At 48.9% G+C, this 19,151-nt stretch overlaps 1 protein-coding gene across 4 annotated transcripts in view; it reads right to left on the reverse strand.

Moving 5' to 3' along the window:
• OSBP2 (oxysterol binding protein 2) overlaps positions 1–19,151 on the reverse strand; it is a 163,719-nt gene that overhangs the window by 55,355 nt on the left and 89,213 nt on the right. Inside the window, exon 1 of one of the 4 annotated variants that reach the window (XM_028124686.1) lies at positions 12,027–12,105. The exons of the other annotated variants lie outside the window; for them this stretch is intronic. Within the exon in view, the coding sequence (XP_027980487.1) occupies positions 12,027–12,105 (79 nt within the window). Of the gene's footprint in view, positions 1–12,026; positions 12,106–19,151 lie in introns of those variants that run through there. 4 annotated transcript variants of the gene reach the window in all.

The following is a 19,151-nucleotide window of genomic DNA, read 5'->3' on the forward strand; positions in this document are numbered from 1 at the left end:
GAGGTATGCAGAGTTCAGAGGCTAAGAGTATGCGCTGTGATCCTAATTGCCTGAGTTCAAATGCCAGTCGCTAGCAGTGTGACCCATGATGTAACCTCTCGAGACTCAGTTTTCTCATATGTAAAATGGGAATAAATATAACAGCATCCTGATAAGCTGCTGGACTTGATCTACAAGATATCAAAATGTATTAAAAGGTACTTTAGGCAGTGTAGTACTGGTAAAAGGGAAAAATTGTCCTATGAAATGAGAGAGCATCCCAAACAGACCCAAGCACATGCAGAACTCTGATAGTTGCCAGTGGTGGTAGAGCAGGTCAGTGGGTAAAAAAAGGGACTGCTCAATAAACAGTACTAGGCCAAATAATTGACCATACGGAGAAAAATAAAATTAAGCACATATTTCACATCCTATCCAGAAATCAATTCTGGATGTATTAAGGACCTCATTGTGAAAATTTAAAAACTTCTAAAAAGAAAATATAGAAAAATATGTTATCTCTAGGCAGAAACCTAAGACTGAATTTATCATAAGACTGGTAAATTCAACCACATTAAAATTAAGAGTGTCTATTGACAGTTTGGTAATGGCATAAGGATATACAAATAGATCAATGGGACAAAATTGAGAGTCTAGAAACAAACCCTTACATTTAGGGCCAGCTGATTTTCAATAAGGATGCTAAGACAATTAAATAGAGAAAAGAATAGTGTTTTCAATAAGTGATGCTGGAAAACATCCAAAAGAATGAAGTTGGACCCCTACCTCACACCATCCACAAAAATTAACTCAGAATGGATCATACCCCTAAATGTTAAGAGCTAAAAGTATAAATTCTTAGAAGAAACCATAGAAATTCATCCTCATGAGTTTGGGTTAGGCAGTGGATTCCTAGATATGACACCAAAAGCACAAGTGACAAAAGAAAAAAATAGATAAATCAGACACCAACAAAATTAAAAACTCTTGTGCTACAAGTGATACTATTCAGAGAGTGAGAAGACAACTCCCAGAATGGGAGGAAACATTTGCAAATGATATACGTGATAAAAGACATCCAGAAAATGCAAAAAGCCTACACGATAAAAAGCAAATAACTCAAATAAAACATGGACAAAGGATTAAAATAGACATTTCTCCAAAAAGATACACAAAAAGTACAGGGGGAAACACCCAACATTCTTAGTCATTAAGAAAATGAAAATCAAAACCATAATGAGATACCACTTCACACCCACTAAGATGGCAATAACAACAATCAGAAAGCAACAAGTGTTGGCAAAGATATGGGGAAATTGCAACCCTAATACACTGCTGCCCGTGGTAATGCAAAATGGTGCAGTTGCTGTGAAGAAGGGTTTGGCAGTGCCTTCAAAAGTTAAACTGTATAACCCAGCAATATGACCATATGACCCAGCAATCCCACACACGTGCAACATGGATAAACCTTAAAAACATTATGCTAAGTGAAAGAAGCCAGACACAAAAATATATGACGTCTACGTGAAATATCCAGAATAGGCAAATCTATAGAGACAAAAAGTAGGTCAGGGGTTGCTTAGGGTTGGTAGAGGGAGGAAGGATAGGGAATGGCTGCTATGATTTCCTTTAGGAGGGACAAAAATATTCTATAATTAGATTGTGATGATGGTTGCACATCCTGTGACTATACTAAAAAAAATTGAATTATACACTTTATATGAGTGACTTGTATGGTAAATGAATATTTTAATAAAGCTATTTTAAAAAGTACTCATCAGGGGCGCCTGGGTGGCTCAGTCGTTAAGCGTCTGACTTCGGCTCAGGTCATGATCCCAGGGTCCTGGGATCGAGGTCTGCATCAGGCTCTCTGCTCAGCGGGGAGCCTGCTTCTCCTTCTCCCTCTGCCTGCCACTCTGCCTACTTGTGCTCTCTCTCTGTCAAATAAACAACTAAAATCTTCAAAAAAAATTTTTTTTAAAAATAAAAGCTTATCACTGACAGTTGGTATCCAGATCATATAAAGGGCTCCTACAAATACGTAAGAAAAGGACAAACCACCAACAGAAAAGTGCATTTCACCTAAGAAGAAACATACACTCACCAATAAAATGCTCACGCTCTTTTGATATCAAGGAAATGCCAATTAAGATTACACAGAAATACCATTTTAGGGTCATCAGATTTGTAAGAATACGCATCACAATACCAAGTGTTGAAGAGGATGATGATCAAAGGGAACACACCCACATTCACCTAATGGGAAAGTAAGTCAGTACAACCACTTGGAAAAACAGTGTCCGGTGGGTATTTTTTCAAAACTTATCATTCATTTATCCCATGACCTGAAGTGGCCTGCCCAGGTATCCCCTCAGCAAACTTTTGTACATATGTCCCTGGAGATGTGTACAGTAATGTTCATAGTAGCAAAGTTCATGACTGCTAAGTATCAGAAACATATCTCATGTCCATCAACAGAGGAAAGGTACATGAATTGTGATACAGTCACACAAAATAATATGAGAAGCCATGGAAATGAATGAACAACAGCCACACCCAACAACGTAGATAAATCTTAGAAACATTATGTTGAAAGAGAAAAAACAAGTCCTTAAAAGATGCATACAATCTGATTAAAATTATTTGTGGTTATTTCTGTGCAATAGAATCAAAGGTACTTTTTCGTTTGCTTCTAAGTGCTTTTTCTTTCCTAAACTTTCTACACTGGGCATGAATTATCTTTGTAATCTGGAAAAAATGTCAAAAATTATTTTCACAACCAAATGGCAATGATTTGGGACTGTGCCCTCTGATCTCTATCTAGCAGACTATGCCAACTATGGGTCTCCAGGCCTCAGTTTCCTTGTCTGTACCATTGGGGTTGGGTAAATCACCTGCAAGATCCCTCCAACTCTGATAGTCATGGATTCTGCGGCTACATGATTTTCCTTTGTGTGGGTAACTGAACACTTCTCAGCGCAATGTGGAATTCACATCGATACCTTCCTGATTCAAACTTTGAAAAATGTAAAACAAAACAAAACAAAACAAAACCCCACACGTGTAAGGCCGCATTTCTCATGAGAGTAAGAGCTTAATCAAGCCAAGGACCATTTAAAAAGCTCCAAACTCTGTGTAATACATGGGGAGAATGCAGGGGGTGCATTCCAGGAGTTGCCCCCCACCCCCGCAAGTCCCCTGCAGAATGCCACTACTCAGAACACATACCAGGGTTCACACACCCTCTTTCTGTGGAAATCCATTCGTTCCATTCAGGATGCCACCATGTTTCAGAGCCCCCTGTGAAGTTAACACTCCCTCCCCTCTCCCCCCTTCACTTCTGGAACCCCTGCTGCTCGGTGGGGGGCCATGGGGAAGGGGATCAGGGAGACAGCCTGGCATTTCCAATTACCAGCAAGTGCAACTAGCTACTGATTATCAGCAGCTCTTGGCAGCCCCTTGGATGAGCAGCTTCTCACTACAGAACCAACAGTTCCTCCTGGCCCTGGGCTGGCCAGGAGAGGCTCAGGAGGGGGAAAGCAAGACAGAAGTGGGAGAGGCAAAGGTGAAAGCGCACACGGGAAAAACAGCACAGAATGTTATTAAATATTCAGGCAGTGAGATGCTGCTTATTCTGCTTGGCAAAAGTAGGCAAAGATGAGCAGCAGAAGGGACAGCTCTCCACCAGAAAGAGCCACTAGGGGTCAGCGTGAGGTGTAAGAGGACACAGAAATGGCCACTGAGAAAATGACCTAGTCTAGGGCGGAGCAGACCCGGGAGGGCTCACAGCCACTGGCCATTGTCAATCAAGTGCAGCAGGAGTGGGGTACCATGTCAGAAGCCCGTCCACTTCTGGGTCTGGAACCTCTGCATCTGGAGTGGGCCCTGGGGAAGCTGAAGGGTAGATTCAGCCCAGTCAGGCAAGCTACTTCCAAACTCTCTCCACTTCCAATTCGATGAGTCCACGGGGTGGGGGCGGGGGTGGGGGTGGGGCACATCACAGGTATGGGACCTGTGCAGTCACACAGGGCCCAAAGTCAGAAGGGCCCCAGGCTTGGTTTGATGTTCAGCTGTCTCTCTCCTGAAACTCTTAATAATTTTTAAACAAGGGGCCCCAAGCTTATGCAGCAGATCCTGCTGGGGGATGACAGTTCCAAGGATCATTTCTCAGAACCTTGCCCACCAAACAAAGTAGGGCAGTGCCAGGTCCCAAGAAGTCCTCTCTGGCTTGGGTTCCAGCCATGTTTAATAAACCAACAGCATTCATAATGCTTCCCTTTGGGTTTCCACATGAGGGCAGGAAAAGATGCAGCTGATGAACCACAGAAGGGCAACCACAAATAATAATCAAAATTGGTGGTGGTGATGGGGGAGATTCATCCTTTCTGGTTAGTCAAATGTAAGTTAAAACACTAACAAGGCATAATTTTATGCCTGATTAAAAAAATACTCTCTCAGAATGATGGAAGGCTAGTGCAGGGTAGGTAGGAGAGAAGCAGATGTCCACACGCAGCCCTGCGAGCTTCACGGACCAGAACACTTCGGCCAAGGGCCATGGAGTGCCCAGAGGGAAGCAGTCTCATCCTCTGGCTCAGCAATCATACTCCTGGGAATCTGTCCTAGGCAAAAGACACCAGAGAAAAATTTTACATGCCAATGATGCTCAGGCAGCAGTTTGGCTCTGGTGACAATCTGGGAAGAACCGAAATGCCTAACAGAAGGAAAAGATGTTCCACAGCCATTCAACAGATACATATTAAGCCTGTGGTAACGTGGGAAAGTGCTTATGATGGACAGCCACGTGAAAATGGTAATATTTTTTTTGTCTCCCAGTGATGTAAAACGGATGTTCACATAAAGGAAAAATACTGACTAAAAATAGAGACCTAAAAACAGTGGCGTGAGGGTAATGGAGTCATGGAAACACCAGGATCTTGAACATCTGGAATTGTTGCTTTAAATGGTAAACAACCCTTAAAAATAATGCATGTGCAGGGTGCAGAGGATGGGCCGAGATGAAGCTCAGTTTGGTCAAGAACAAAGCGTGCGTGCGTGCGTGCGTGTGTGTGTGTGTGTTTGGGGGGGCGCAGAATTTCATCAGGCAGAAAAGCAGCTGCCAAATGGTCAATGAGCCAAGAGTCATGCTCCAGGGGTCCCCCCTCTGGACAAACTGCACTGCTTCTGACATAAAAATATCCTGGGCAGAGGATGGGACCCAGGGGGCTTTGCTGGCTGTCAGTTCTAGCCTCTCAGGGAAAACATTTGTCCACTAACCAGCTCCCACCTCTGGCCTCGAGGACACGAGGCACACCAGAGAGCTGCCCACGTGGGGATTCCCCCCTTCCCCGAGCCTGTGGCCTCCTTTGACCTCACCACACATCCAGCCTGCGAAGCTCTGATTTCTGAAGATGTGCGTCAGGTATCATTATTCCACACACACGTCAGAGGCAAGCAGGACATAAAAGGAAATTTTATCTTTGGCAGCCTGAGGCCCATAACTTCATCTTTATTCATACTGTTCATCTATTTGATCAGATGCTGCTGCCGGTCTGAGCTGACTGGCACTTTACAGGAAAACCACGCGGCGGAGGAATGACTTGTTTCTGCAGAGGGCAGTGCCGCCTGCTGTAGGACTGCCCCCCTGCAGTCACCTCTCCTGGCATGGCACCCGGGCAGCCCTCTCTCTCTTTGCCTAGAGGCAACAGAGATCACTGTATAATCCTCAGGGCCAGCCAATCGTTGCTCCTAGTACGTGTTGATATTAACAGGGCTGTTGCATCTGGTTGAGCAGGTTGCTCACTGCACAACCACAGGGGGCACCTTTCGTAATGGACACTGCAGATTTGTTTTTATTATAACAGCAAATGAAAGAAAAGAGTGTTGCTTTAACAACCTTAGTATATTACAACAGTTTCAGGGTCAGTGGAAGTAAAAGATCTTGAGGAAAGGGTGCCCTTTTCTAAAGATGGGCACCAAGTGGGCTCACTGCAGCCCTGCACGCCAACCTGTGAATAATCAGTGAACCAGCTCCCTAGAGAGCACACTACATTCTCCAGTCTCCTTGGGCCACTAGGGGCACCAGAACCCTGGCTGGGGCAGCCCAGGGCCCATCACAGCCTTGTCACCTCCATGCTGCCAATACCCTCCTCACTGGATGCTGCTATTCAAGGGTGCAGCCACGAGCGCCTGGGCAGCTTCAATTCTCTACTGTCCTCGAAGTAGAGGTCACTTCTGTTCACGACTCCCTGTCCTCTCAGTCTTCAAATCCAGCACAGCAGTCCACTTGCCACCCAGGGGCTCAGAGGGGGCACAGACAGAAAGCCCATTGGCGGACACGGGCTTCCGCACAGCCAATCAGAAGCATGGGGGAAGCTTGTTCCGCCCACCTTTCTCCACTCTCCTCCCCACCTCCTGCCTTTAGCTCTCCACTCTCCCAACCTGATGGCCTGCCCCTCTACACACACAATGACACCCACATGCTCAGCGCTCCTCAGTGCCCCCAACATGCTGCTTTCTCTACCTGGGGCACCCCTGCCTGCAGCCCATCTAACCCACCCCTTAGCTACCTGCCCACAGTGGGCCCTCCATGCGGGGCTCCCTGCCTACCTACCTCTCACCTCACTTCTGTCTTCTCTTACCATTTACCGTTCAAAGCATTGAAACATTTGAAATCCCCCTGGCATTTAGCCTCTTTCAATAAGGAATCCCACCCCCCCAAATCACCACACTTTACACTTCTCAGGTCCCACCCCAGAAATTGAGCCCCCAGCCTCACCACCCACTGTGAGCTCTCCTCAGGCCAGGCTTGTTCAGAGTCCCGCTGTTTCTCGGTCTATACCGTTCCCTTGCTGGCCTTCCCCTGCGCCTTGACCCTCCATCCCACTGACACGTCGTAAGTGCTGGCATTCAGAGTGTGCAGGCTCTGGGTCCCACTTACGCCTGTGATCTGGGGAAAGTCCTTTGGCCTCAGTTTCCTCATCTATAGAATGATATAGTACAATGATACAGTAATCATCTTATTTGCTACCACTGATTAAGCCCCCTTATGTGTACGGAGGGCTTCCCATTCCCCCTCATTTCAAGCCCCCAAACATAATGTAATAACGACGAGCAGCTACCATGTGCCAGGAAGGGGCGGGGAGGAGGGCTCTCATACATATTGCTCGCCATCCCCATCCCGCGGGTGTGCAGACAGAGGCCCCCCCAAGGTAACATGTATGTGAGAGAATTTCCGGCTTCCATGCATCACACTAAGTAATGGTGATCACTCACAAGGCCAGATGTCCTTCCCAGGGAGGACATAAATGGGGTCAGTGCTACCCTAAAGCCTCTTTTCTAGAAGCCATACTCCACCTCTTGAGCCAGCAGAGCTCATGTCCTTTCCTGCCTACTTGTCCTTTTATTTTTTATTTTTTTAAAGATTTTATTTATTTATTTGAGAGAGAGAATGAGAGATAGAGAGCACGAGAGGGAAGAGGGTCAGAGGGAGAAGCAGACTTCCTGCTGAGCAGGGAGCCCGATGTGGGACTTGATCCCGGGACTCCAGGATCATGACCTGAGCCGAAGGCAGTCGCTTAACCAACTGAGCCACCCAGGCGCCCCTACCTGTCCTTTTAGATCCAACCCACCAGTGAGGCCCCCTTCCACCTCTTGCCTATCTCGCCTCACTCAAACCTAAGTGAGCACCTGCCTGTCCCCATCCTCCACCTGCCCACTCACCCTCATCCTCCAGCACCCATCTGGGCATCATCTCCTCCAGGAAGTTCTTTATGATCTCTCATGTTCCCTTAAGAGCCCCCCCTCCTCACTCTTCTGAACTTCCCCGGTTACAAGGGAGGCACTTGCCATCCATAGTAACACTACAAGGGGCAGAGCAGGACAGAGTCCACCCACTGCTCTAATCTTGAGTCAAGAGAGTTCTGGTGAACCAGGAGAAACCCCCCCCCCCGGGGGGGGGGTGCTGGAGGGGAAAACACCAGCCAAGAACGCTCCTGACCACTCAGCCTCAGACGGCCTTCCCTCCATTCACTCCCATGCTGGTGGGTTGGTTATGGAACAGCAATTTGCAAAAGTGCCAAGTGCTGGGGGCAGAGGTGGGGGGCACATCACAGACACAGGTGAAACCCAGGCTTCGCCTTTGGGTGCTTACAGCCTCCGAGGAGGGCGAGACTTGCACTCAAACAACCCAGGTCCACTGCAGAAGGGAAGCCCAGGAGAGGTCTGAGGGGAGAGTTTACCTCCAGCCTTGAGGGGTTTGGGGAAGCTTCAGGAGGAACGAGGATGGGCACAGGGCCTCAACAGATGAATTTGATTAAGATGTGAGGGATGAGCAAGGGCATTCGGCTGAGTGGGCAGAGTGTGAGGCTGGACTGGGTGGGCAGTGAGGCCAGGCCCAGTGAGGCAACAGATGCTAATCTTGGGGCACTACACTGGGGGGACCATTCTGCACACACACAGAAAGTGATCAGAACAGAGAGCTAGTCCCTCATTTCATGCCTCAGTCCTTTGTCCCAAGGACCCTGGCAGACACCTGGGAACACAATGCAGGGGAACACAAGATCGGACACGTTGAAAAGCCCCAAAATGAACATAAAAGAACCCCACCTGTGACTTTTTGAAGGATACCACATCCAACAGCTATTCTCAGCTGATGTTCCGTGAGGCTGCTTCTCTGAGAACGGTTCCTGTCCTAGGCCTCACAGATGCAAAAACAACCCTCATCAAAACAAGAGGCCCTGGCTGTCCTCTCACAGCCGCACAGAAGCTAGAGCGTGCATGCCACTGAGACCGCTGGGAGCCTGCGCAGAGACACCTAACCTGCCTGACCGCATGCACCTGCCCTTGATGGTTCCCGCTGCCCTGATCCCCTCCCGCTTCCGTGACTCATCCCGCATCTCCACCGTGCAAGCACAGCCAATCAGAGCTGCGCTCAGGACGTGGAAGCCGGCTCATGGGTCCGCAGGGACTCTTTGAGGCCACAAATGGGAAAGTGGCGACCTCAGCAGTGCTGTGGGCAGGCCAAGGTCACCTGGCTTGGACCCCTGGTGAGTTTATCTTACCAGGGCAAGGTGGTCCCTATTTTGTGCTCTTTCAGAACTTTACAGTCCAAAAAGATGCAGAAGTCCTATATACAACTGCGCACACGTGTGCACACACACAAGCCAATGAGTGAGCTGCCAATGGCTGAATTCAGAGCTTATGAGCGACCCTAAATGGGCATTTCCCCATCTGCTGTTCCTGGCCCTGTTTGAAGCACAGAGACACACAGATTGATTGATTGAATAGTAGGTATGGATATATATTATCTCATTTTGACCTCCCAGCCACCTTGCCAGGTAAGTAGGTTTAACGCCATCTTTAGACAAGAAAATTACAAATCAAAAAGGCGAAGAAGCTAGCTGAAGTTCAGGCAAGCATCAGGGGTGTAGTTTGAACGGCCATTACCCACGGAGGAGCGGAGGAGCGGCCTCCTGTCAACGGACTCCCCGGGGCTCCTCTTCACATGCTCGGGCCTGAGAGCAAGACAGAGACACCAGCCCTTCGCAACCCACTCCTCCCCCATCATTTACAGGGGTGGGAGCCACTGAGGCCCACAGAGGGACAGGGACTTGCCCATGGTTGACAGAGCCCAGCAGCAGAGGCAGGATAGGTACTCAGGCCCCTGACACCCCCGATCCACTGTGGGAACCCCACCCCCTGCAGAGTAACAGCCCATGTGACAAACCTCCACAAGCTTATATGCTGTCCTGCCACCTAAATGATCACTGCCTGGACCTCAGCCCCTAGTCCCCAGGGCAGGCTGCGAGCCCAGCTGGCTCTTCGACCTGCACAATTTCACTGGGACCCTTTTCTAAGGGGAAATGGGTCTGGAGTGGCCTCTCATTGCAATACCCTTCAATGTGTCTGAAACGAGAAGGCCAGTCTCACCTCATCTGCCCGTGCCTGCCACAGCCACAGTGTGAGGGCCCACAGGGCCCCCACCTCCCAGAACAGCCTGCTCACCAGGCCTCCCGAAGGCCCCATCTCTGCTTTACTCACTTTGCTCTTTTTAGCTGGCCAGGTTGGCAAGCATCATCCTGCGCACAGGAATGTTCTGTTTGGTCTTGCAGGGCATTGACTCACACAGGGCACCAGAGGGGACTCCCTCTGCAGTCTGCCCCCAGGGTATCTGACATTGGGGCTGAATCCTGGCTGCTCTTGACCACTGTGCTGGCTCCTGGGCCTCCTCCCACAGCCCAGGAGGCTCCGCTCCAGGACCTGTGCTAGGCACCATCCCTACCCCCACACAATGTCCTCAGCTCCTCATCCCCAGGCCCACTGTGAGAGTGGGACAGTCACAAGAAGGGTAAGAAGGAAGGTCTAGCAATCAAAGAGATTACTCTGCCATCAGTCCTGAGGTGCAGCTGTTTGAGCTTCCAGACAAAAATGAGCACCCTGGGGGCGCCTGGGTGGCTCAGTTGGTTAGGCGTCCCGACTCTTGATTTCAGCTCAGCATGATTTCATGGTTGTGGAATCGAGCCCCGTGTCAGTCTGCTTCAGATTCTTTCTCCCTCTCCCTCTGCCCCTCCCTGCTGGTGCATGCACACACCCGCTCTCAAATAAATAAAACCTTGCAAAAAAAAAAAAAAAATGAGCATTCTCTCACAACCAAGCAGAAAGCAAGTGGATACCAGGCCCAATGTTCCCTGCCAGCCGCAAATGTTCTAGAGAATGGCAACCAAGAAAATCATCAGGCAGGCCAATAAAAGAAAAACTAACACCTAACTGTACACTCTTTTTTTTCTAATAAACTCCAAAATTCATCCTCAGAATAAATTCATCCAAAGTGATAAAAGGAACATTTAAACTTCTCATTAAGAACATAACTGCATTAGAAAGGATGCTCCATCTAAAATAAAAATTAGAAATTAACACCAATCTAAAACCAGAAAACATACTCTATACAAAATTTACTTGTCAGTTTCTGTAAAGCATTCTCAAGATGGAGCCCAGCATCAGCTCCCAGTAAAATAAATCTCAAATGTTTGTAATTACAAACACCCTGAGACTTCAGATGGTGTTTTCAGGAGAATCTGCACAATCAAACCTGACTCCAGGGTTGAGGCTTGGAGCCCACAACTTCGAAGATGTCTGCCCTACAACCAGGGCCTCATGAAGTCGTTAGTGTGACCAGTCAGCAAAATTTATTACAAGGCTTATTACAGATCAGATGGAGTTAATTTCTAAAAGGAGCTCTTTCTAACGAATTTATGTTAAGTGAATTTAATGGCGTCTGTATCTTCTAGGTCTACAGAGTCAAAGAATCCTAGTTTTTCCCTAGAGTCTCAGACTATAACAGAAACAATAAAGTAAACAGCAAGTTTCACTCATGCAAAATCTCCAATAATGCAAGTTTTTCAAGCATCAGGAATTGCAGGCAGAGGCTTAACCAGTTTGCAAGATTGCAACCTTAGCGACCACTGCTGAGGAAGGGCTCTCAAGCGAGCATGCCTGCATACACGGTGTCATTCGAGACCACAGACGCCTGGGAGTGCATCCTCAAGGGCTGGTCCTTGCTTAAACCCAGGAGGCCACTTACACTGACTCTCCGGATCTGTCACAGCTTGCTCAAAGGGCAAAGAGAAGTTGGTTAGGTCATGCACTGAGCACAGCTGCCCCCACGGGTGGCCCCAGGACGAGGACCCTGTGGACAAAGCAGCAACTCTGCCAGGGCCCCAAGCCGACTCTGGGGAAGGAAGGGTAGGTGGGTGGATTAAACAGGTACCTCCTCTTCCCGCCCCTTACTTCCAGAAAGCTCTGGATTATATTTTGTTTCCTTTTTGCCGGGGTTAATCAGGCAGATGGGTCTCTAGCCACAGCCTTCTCTCTGAAACGCCCCGCGCCAGAAGCGAGTCCGGAGAGTACACGCTGGCGGGGTACTGGGGTTCCCCGCGCTCCCCACGCCGCGAGGGAGTGACATCAGAGGCTTGCGTGGACTGATCATGCAGCAAGCCGGGCGTGCGTGTGCGGGGAGCTCGGCCTCTGGGCGGAAGCCGGGCGGCACTAACCCTTCTCAAATTTATTCAGGCAGCCGGAGCTGCAGAAGGAGCGCACGGAGGCCGACTCCCAGCAGCCGCGTCCCTTCATCCCCGCGGCGGGGCGGCCTCCGAGCGGCCGGGCGCTACATGGCGCCGGGCCCAGGGTCTCCCAAGGACGCGCGCACAGCTCGGCGGGCCTCCCGGCGGAGGCGGCGGGGGCTAGCGGTCCCGGCGCCGCGTTACCACAATGCACCACTGCTGCCCGCCCGCCGCCCGGTGCACGAGCCCGTTAACCCCGTCGGCGCCGCGGGAGCCTAGTCGAGCGCGAGCTGCGGCCGCCCCCTCTCTTCTCGCCGGAGCGCGGCCCTCGCCCGCACGCCACCTGCTTGCCCGTGCGACCTCCAGGGCACCCAGGTCGGACCCAGGCGTTGGGCGGGCAGTTAAACGTCACATGTTAACGAGAAAATGCGAGCGAAGGTGTCAGCCTCTGCGGTAGCGGGATTGGCGTTGCTTTATTTCAAAGGGAAAGATGCCCTTGAGAGCTAAGGGGCACGTGGGAAATGGAGATGGCCCAGGGCCTGACAGTGCTTCCAGGAAATCTGGGTCACCTCTGAGACCTGGTCACCCTCTGATTCCCCTGTTGGCGCCTGGTGTGCCTGGTGCACCTTGTGTCTGACCACCTGCAGACACCATCCACCGTTCTGGAGGAAGGCAACAGGCGGGGCCTACCGCTGCTACCATAGCGGTCCCACAGCTGCAGGCACCTGGGGACAAAGGTCTGTCTCTGCCCAGACCTCTCTGAACACAGTTCACCTGTCCAGCTGTCTGCGGGAGTTCTCCATGGGATGTATGATGGGCATCACACACCCAACTGTCCAAATCTGAGCTCCCAATGGCCCTCTAGACCTGTGTCCTTAGCCCTTCCCCAGGCCTCCCCACCTCAGCTAGGGGCAGCGCCAACCTTCCAGTTGCTCGGGACAGAAACCTGGAAGTCATCCCTTACTCCTAGGTCTCTTAGACCCACCTCCGGTTGGTCAGCACACCGGGACAAGTTCTACTCCTAGAATACAGCCAGGATCCCTTCCCTGCTCACCACCCCCGCGGCTGCCACCCAGGCCAGACACAGCATCATCTTCCCTGTGGACCCTCCTAGAGCCTCCCAGCAGGTCCCCTGCTTCCACTCACGCCCCCCACGGCCTACACAGTACAACAGCCAAGACATCCCGTTGCGATGTATCTCAGACTCTGTCACATGTCCACTCAGTGGTCTCTAAGTCCCTGCCAGCATACCCAACCTGTTCCCCTCCCTCCCTGGGCTCCAGCCACACTGACAGCTTGGCATGCACACACAGCTGCTGGAAGGCAGTCCAAACCCAGGCTGGGCCTCTTCTTGGCCCTGGCCCCCACCTTACTCTGCCCTGTTTAGGTCTCGTTTTCCCCACTGGCCGACAAACTCTGGGCCCTGGGACTAGGCTTCAGCCCCGGCTCCACCCCTGACAAAGCCCTCTCCAACACTGCCTCTTCACAGGAGTTCAGTCAAGACAATCTATCAAATGTAATCTATTGAAACTGAATCAAGTTTCACCAATTTAAAGGTTTTCAAATATACAATGAAGCTCCTGTTATAATAAACTCAGGCAAGGTGGTGCTGGGTCAATAATTCCCTCTAGGCCTTTGAAGCAACTGAGTATTTCTTTCACCTAGAGAATTAATCTAGATCAATTGCGTTAGATTTGCTGGGGATCCAGGGGATATAAGGCCTTTAGCCACTCTGGGCCTTGATTTTTTGGCTACAAAATGAAGAGCATAATAATGCAATGGCTACCGGTGGTGGAATGTTGACGGAATGCCAAGCGCTGGGCTTCAAGCTTTACCTACATTTCTTGCACTGCCTCATTTAATCCCCACTGAATAGCCTCTGGTAGGTTCCACCAACATCCTCTTTTACAGATGAGCAAACTAAGGCTCTGAGGTAAAGGGACTTGCCTAGGGTCACCAGGCTTGGACCCAGCCTCTTCTGGCTGACCTCGGACACACTCTCAACCATGTCCTGTGGGGTCCCTTATGCAGAATACTGCTCCCCAGGCTCCCAGAGGCTTCGTAAGGAAAAGTGGGGTGAGACCATAACAGTGTCCTGAGTGCTTTGGGAAATGTTCATAAACACACAGGCAATTTTTAAAGGATCTGCATGTGGAAGAATCATCCAACCCAGGATACTGAACCAGATACTCTGAGTATCACAGACTCTGGAAGCTGGAAGCATCTTTCGAATGCAGATCTATGCCCTCCATCTCAGAGCTGAGGAATGGAGGACAGAACGGCTGAGTACATCATGCCTCTCCTCACAGTGAGTGGATGCTGGGCTCACCGCCCCTGCTTCCTTTGTCACTTTCCCTCACTTACAGCTGCATCTGACTGCATAGTAGAGGAGATAGGGAACAATACACAGCCAGGGAGGAAACGAAAATAGGAAAGAGAAGTAGGAAGGGAAGATCATGCGGTCCTACTAAGGTACACACACACGTTTTCTCCTTTCTCCATAACTGTTTTATGCTATAAGTCACATCAAACAATTATCAGACTCTGCTCACGTGAAATACTTTAAAAATCTGCCACCTAGCTTCACAGGCAGCTGGAAGAGTGCCGATTTGTCCTTAAAGGAGAAGATACATTAGCTGAAATGTCTTAGGTGACCCAGCAGCGAGAACGCCAAGAGATAGAGCATAAGATGACCGACGGGTAATTCCAACAGCTCTGCTGGCTACCTGAGGCCTGTCAAAGTTTCCCTCCTGTCCGTGTGTGTGAGCGTGAGGCTGAACCCCAGCCCGCTCCTGTCCCCCATGTGCATTCATTGAGGGTGGCTCCTGAAGAGCTCCAGGTGGACAGCCGCCAACACCTTACACATGATGTCCTAAAATCAAGTGCACTAACTCCGTGATCTTCCTGAGATCCACTCACCCCAAATGCCCTGCAGTGACAACCCTGGAGGCAATTGCAACCCTCCCTCTAGGCTGTATTTCACCCCTCATCAAGTTGCTTTGGTCACTTCTGAGTTTTTGGCTTCCCCGCAAGTCTATGGTGACATTTCCCTTGTCACATCCCCCCTGGGCTGCTGCTGCTGCAACAGCCTCCCTAGAGGCTGGCCTCCCCACTTTCACTTGCTACCAGAACATTGTTATGCAGGCTCTGTTTCCAGTATGTTCCCTCCTTTGCTCAGTAATATGGTACAGACATCCACTCAACTAAAATTCACACACACATGCGTGCGTGGGGTGGGTGGGTGTATTTGTTGCCCACCCCAGTCCTGGAGGCAACAGAGAAACAGGTCCCTGGAAACTGGTATGAGGCCTCAGGCAGGGTCGGGGAGCATGTGGTAGCTCAGAACCACAAACCCACGTCCCTGCCCTCCGGCCTAGAATGGTGAATCCCCTGGGATTCATCACAAGGGAACAATGGGAAAGGGGCACAAAGCTCTAACACCATTTGTTGCAAAAAACCAGAAGCAACCCAAGATCCTAACAGGAGGCCAATGTTTATTTCATCAACTTCACGGAATATCACGGAGCCATTCAGACTTATGTGTGTGATGACTCTGCAGAAATAAGAAACTGTGCTTAAAAAGAAAATGCTGAGGAAAAAGGCAAATCATGCAGTATATTTATAATTGTGTGAAAACTATCCATACCCGGAAATGTTAAAATACTAGAATCACAGGTGAATTTCTTCCAGTCTGGGCTTCCAGAATGCCCCGGGCTTCTTTCTTTCCCAGGACCTAACTTGCCCTCCAGTGGGGGTTCCTATTTACTTGTCTATCTCCCACAACAGACGGCAAACTCCTTGAAGGCAGAGACTGTGTTCTTTTCTTACTGTTCTCAGCCTCTCAGGTGGCCCAGCACGTGGTAAGCAGACATTGAATAAATGAGCACAGGAATAAACAGATAAATAAATTCATTGACAAATCAATCAATGAAAACCACTTTATCCGGAGCCCTATTTGGCCCAACCTACAAAACCCCCACCACCTTCTTACCTTCGGTGTTGTCTGGAGAATCAAGCTCCCCAAAGGTCTTCATAACATACAAATTCCTTGTGGAGATATCTTAAGAATGAAGCCCTTTAATACGACAGTGTTCTAAGAATAGCCACGCAGAGATGCTGACTGCTATCATCATTAATAAATGAGTCTGCACCAAAGCCAAAGAATTAATTTGAGAGCAATTTATGATAATACGTTGCTAGGCAATTAAAATAAACTTCCAAGGGGGAAAAAACTTTCAATTTATTGTTGATTATTTCAGATTAGAAAGATGGAATAGGGGAGTTTGAAAAACGGCAAACACGAGACAGATTTCACTGGGGATGGTGCCTGGCCTGGCTCTGCCAGCATGTGCCTCTTGCTACTAGTAGCAGCCCCGGAGGCCACCTCCCTAGCTGTTCTAGAGCGAGCCAGGGGCTGCACTGTATCCCTGCACATGTGTTTGGAAGGAGTGGCCTGCCTGAGCACCGGGTCACCTGGAGGACCCCGAGGAGAGCGGGGTGAGGTCCCAGCAGGCAGCTCTGAGGATGCTGGCCTCTTCTTAGACCTTTCTGTTCCCAGAAGTGGCTGGCCCAGCTGGCCCATTCAATCGCTTATACCAGTTATTGACCAACAGGCCTTTGCTTGTTGAGGGGGTCTAAATATCACTTTGACCAACAAATCCCTCAAGACGATCAAAGAGCTGGGATTCCCAAGGGGTTACTACCCATTTGTCTGGTCTTCAATTATTCCTTTTTTTAAAAAAATTCCTTTTAAAGAAAGCAACAACAGAAATAATTGAAAATACAAATCTACTGCAGAATGTTCCTCCTTCTTTCTTGGCCATTAAAAAAGTACAAATTAAAGCAGCCTTGAGGCAGGTACCCTTTTAACTATATTAAAATGGCCCCAAATGTATTTAATTATTAACACCAAATGCAAGTGAGATGACAGTGAAGCTCGCATGCTCATTCTTTGTTGGTGGCACAGAATATCAGTACACTCGTTCCAGAAAGAGATATTATGGCTCACTGAGGCACTGTGATGATGTTGCTTCCCTTAACTCAGTAATCTGACTCCTGGGAATTTTCCCTCAGGAAATAATTCAAGAGAAACAAAGAGCGTTCAGTACAAGGACACTCACTGCATCATTATCTGTGCAATAGCATAAGGCGGAACTCAGATGCACAAAAATCAGTGGATAATTCAAAACATGAGAGTACATCAGCTCGGTGGAATATTACACAGCCATTAAAATGACCATTATAAAGATAGACTGTTAGTTATAACGTGGGGTGAAAAAGGCAGACATGAAGGCCATGTGCAATATGATGCCAAAGATGTGAGACACGGGTGTGTGTGCAGGGTGGGGAAGAGCAGGGAACACGCAAAATCAAAAACAGTTTTGCGAGGCTGTGAGATTACTGGAGAGTTGCCTATATTCCAAATGCTCTTTATCTTACTTTGTTCGCATAGTTTTCCACATATTTTTCCACAACAACAAAAAAATTGAGCAAGTTACATTCAGTCAAATGAATTATTTCAAACCCTTTCCTAAGGGGCCAAAGGAAGTACAGAAGAGTCGGCTGGGAGGAGGTGCCCTGCTCAGGGAGTGTGGGGTATGAGGTAACAGGACAGCAGGGGGACAGGATGGGACCAGTGAATGAGAAGTCAGGGCAGTGTCAACCTCACTCAGGCTGCCCTGGGGGAGGCCTGCACTCGGGGGTCAGATGTGTGGGTCTGAGCACAGAGCTGCAACCTGTGCCCTGGGTGATATGAGGCAAGTCCAGGAGCCTCTCTGAGTATCACTTCCCTGATTCTCATCCAGACACAGGCCTGGCCCCCTGTTGTGGGCTGAATTGTGTCCTCTCCCCTCCAAATTCACACGTGGAGGTTCAAACCCACAGTACCTCAGAATGTGACTATATTTGGAGACAGAGCCTTTGAAGAGGTGACTAAGGTAAAATGAGGTCCTATAGATGGACCCCTATTCAATATGACTGGTGTCTTTATAAGAGGAGGAGGTCAGGATGCAGACACATGCAGACCGAGGAGGCAACCACCTACGAGCTGAGGAGAGAGGCCTCAGAAGAAACCAAACCTGCTGACACCTCGATCTCAGAACTGTGAGAAAGTGCTTTTCTGTTGTTTAAGCCACCCAGTCTCTGGTATTTTGGGGCAGCCCCAGCAAACAAATATACCTCCCTTTGAAGAGCCCTGAGGATGACATCACCGGCACAGGGCAGGCACGCAAAAGACATCTGGGAAAAGTGAGCCAGGTCTGACGCGGGGGCTTGGCGCCCTGAAAACCACCACCAACGCGAGGCCCGTGCTGGAAGATTGGGTCTCAGTGTCCATCAGTGATTTAGTTTTACTGTGAAGTTCAGAACAACTATGAAGTCCTGCAAGACCGCTTCTCCCGGGACCCCCATGGCAGCTGGGATGAGGTTGGGCAGGACAGACATCACCGTACATAGCTGGCAAAATGAGAGTTTAGTGAAGTTAAGGGGTTTTGTGCAAAGTCAAATAGCAAGCACAGACCAAAAAGGGTCACTAATGCAACATCTTAAACCTCCAAGCTCCACTTCTCCCCGTTACGAAAAATTAAGGTTCTGATTGATTGATCTTACAACACGAATGTTTAGAAAGTCCATAGCTCCACAGCTACCATAATTCGAGTTAAAAGATAAGCAACACAGAAAATACTTGAAAAATTAATAACTGACAAAGGAGAAATAACCATAACTCAGAGTGAGCTCCTACAAATCAGCATAAAGACACAAATATCTAGACAGTAAAATGGCAAAAAATATGAACATACAAGTCACAAAATGTACATGATTGGTCAACAAACAGATAAAAGTATACTCAATCTCTATTGGTCATAAGGGAAAGACAAAACAGAGCAAAGAAATGCCTCATCATTCACCCATTAGAGCAACAAAGCGTAAAAAGAATGATGGGGGAGCTTCTGTTGACAATCCACAGTATTGGGAGATATAAATTTATGTCCTCTTTTTGACTGACAATTTGATAGTGTGTGTTGATATTCATCATGGGTACCCTCTTCTAGTCTAGCAATTCTACTCCCAGGAATCTATACACACGTGCATTAATTTGCACATACAAGCAGGTCCACA

The sequence above is a fragment of the Eumetopias jubatus genome, unplaced genomic scaffold (genome assembly GCF_037043125.1).
Source record: "Eumetopias jubatus isolate StellerSeaLion01/CBP00866 unplaced genomic scaffold, mEumJub1_p1.0 scaffold_16, whole genome shotgun sequence".
NCBI classification, from domain to species: Eukaryota; Metazoa; Chordata; class Mammalia; order Carnivora; family Otariidae; genus Eumetopias; species Eumetopias jubatus.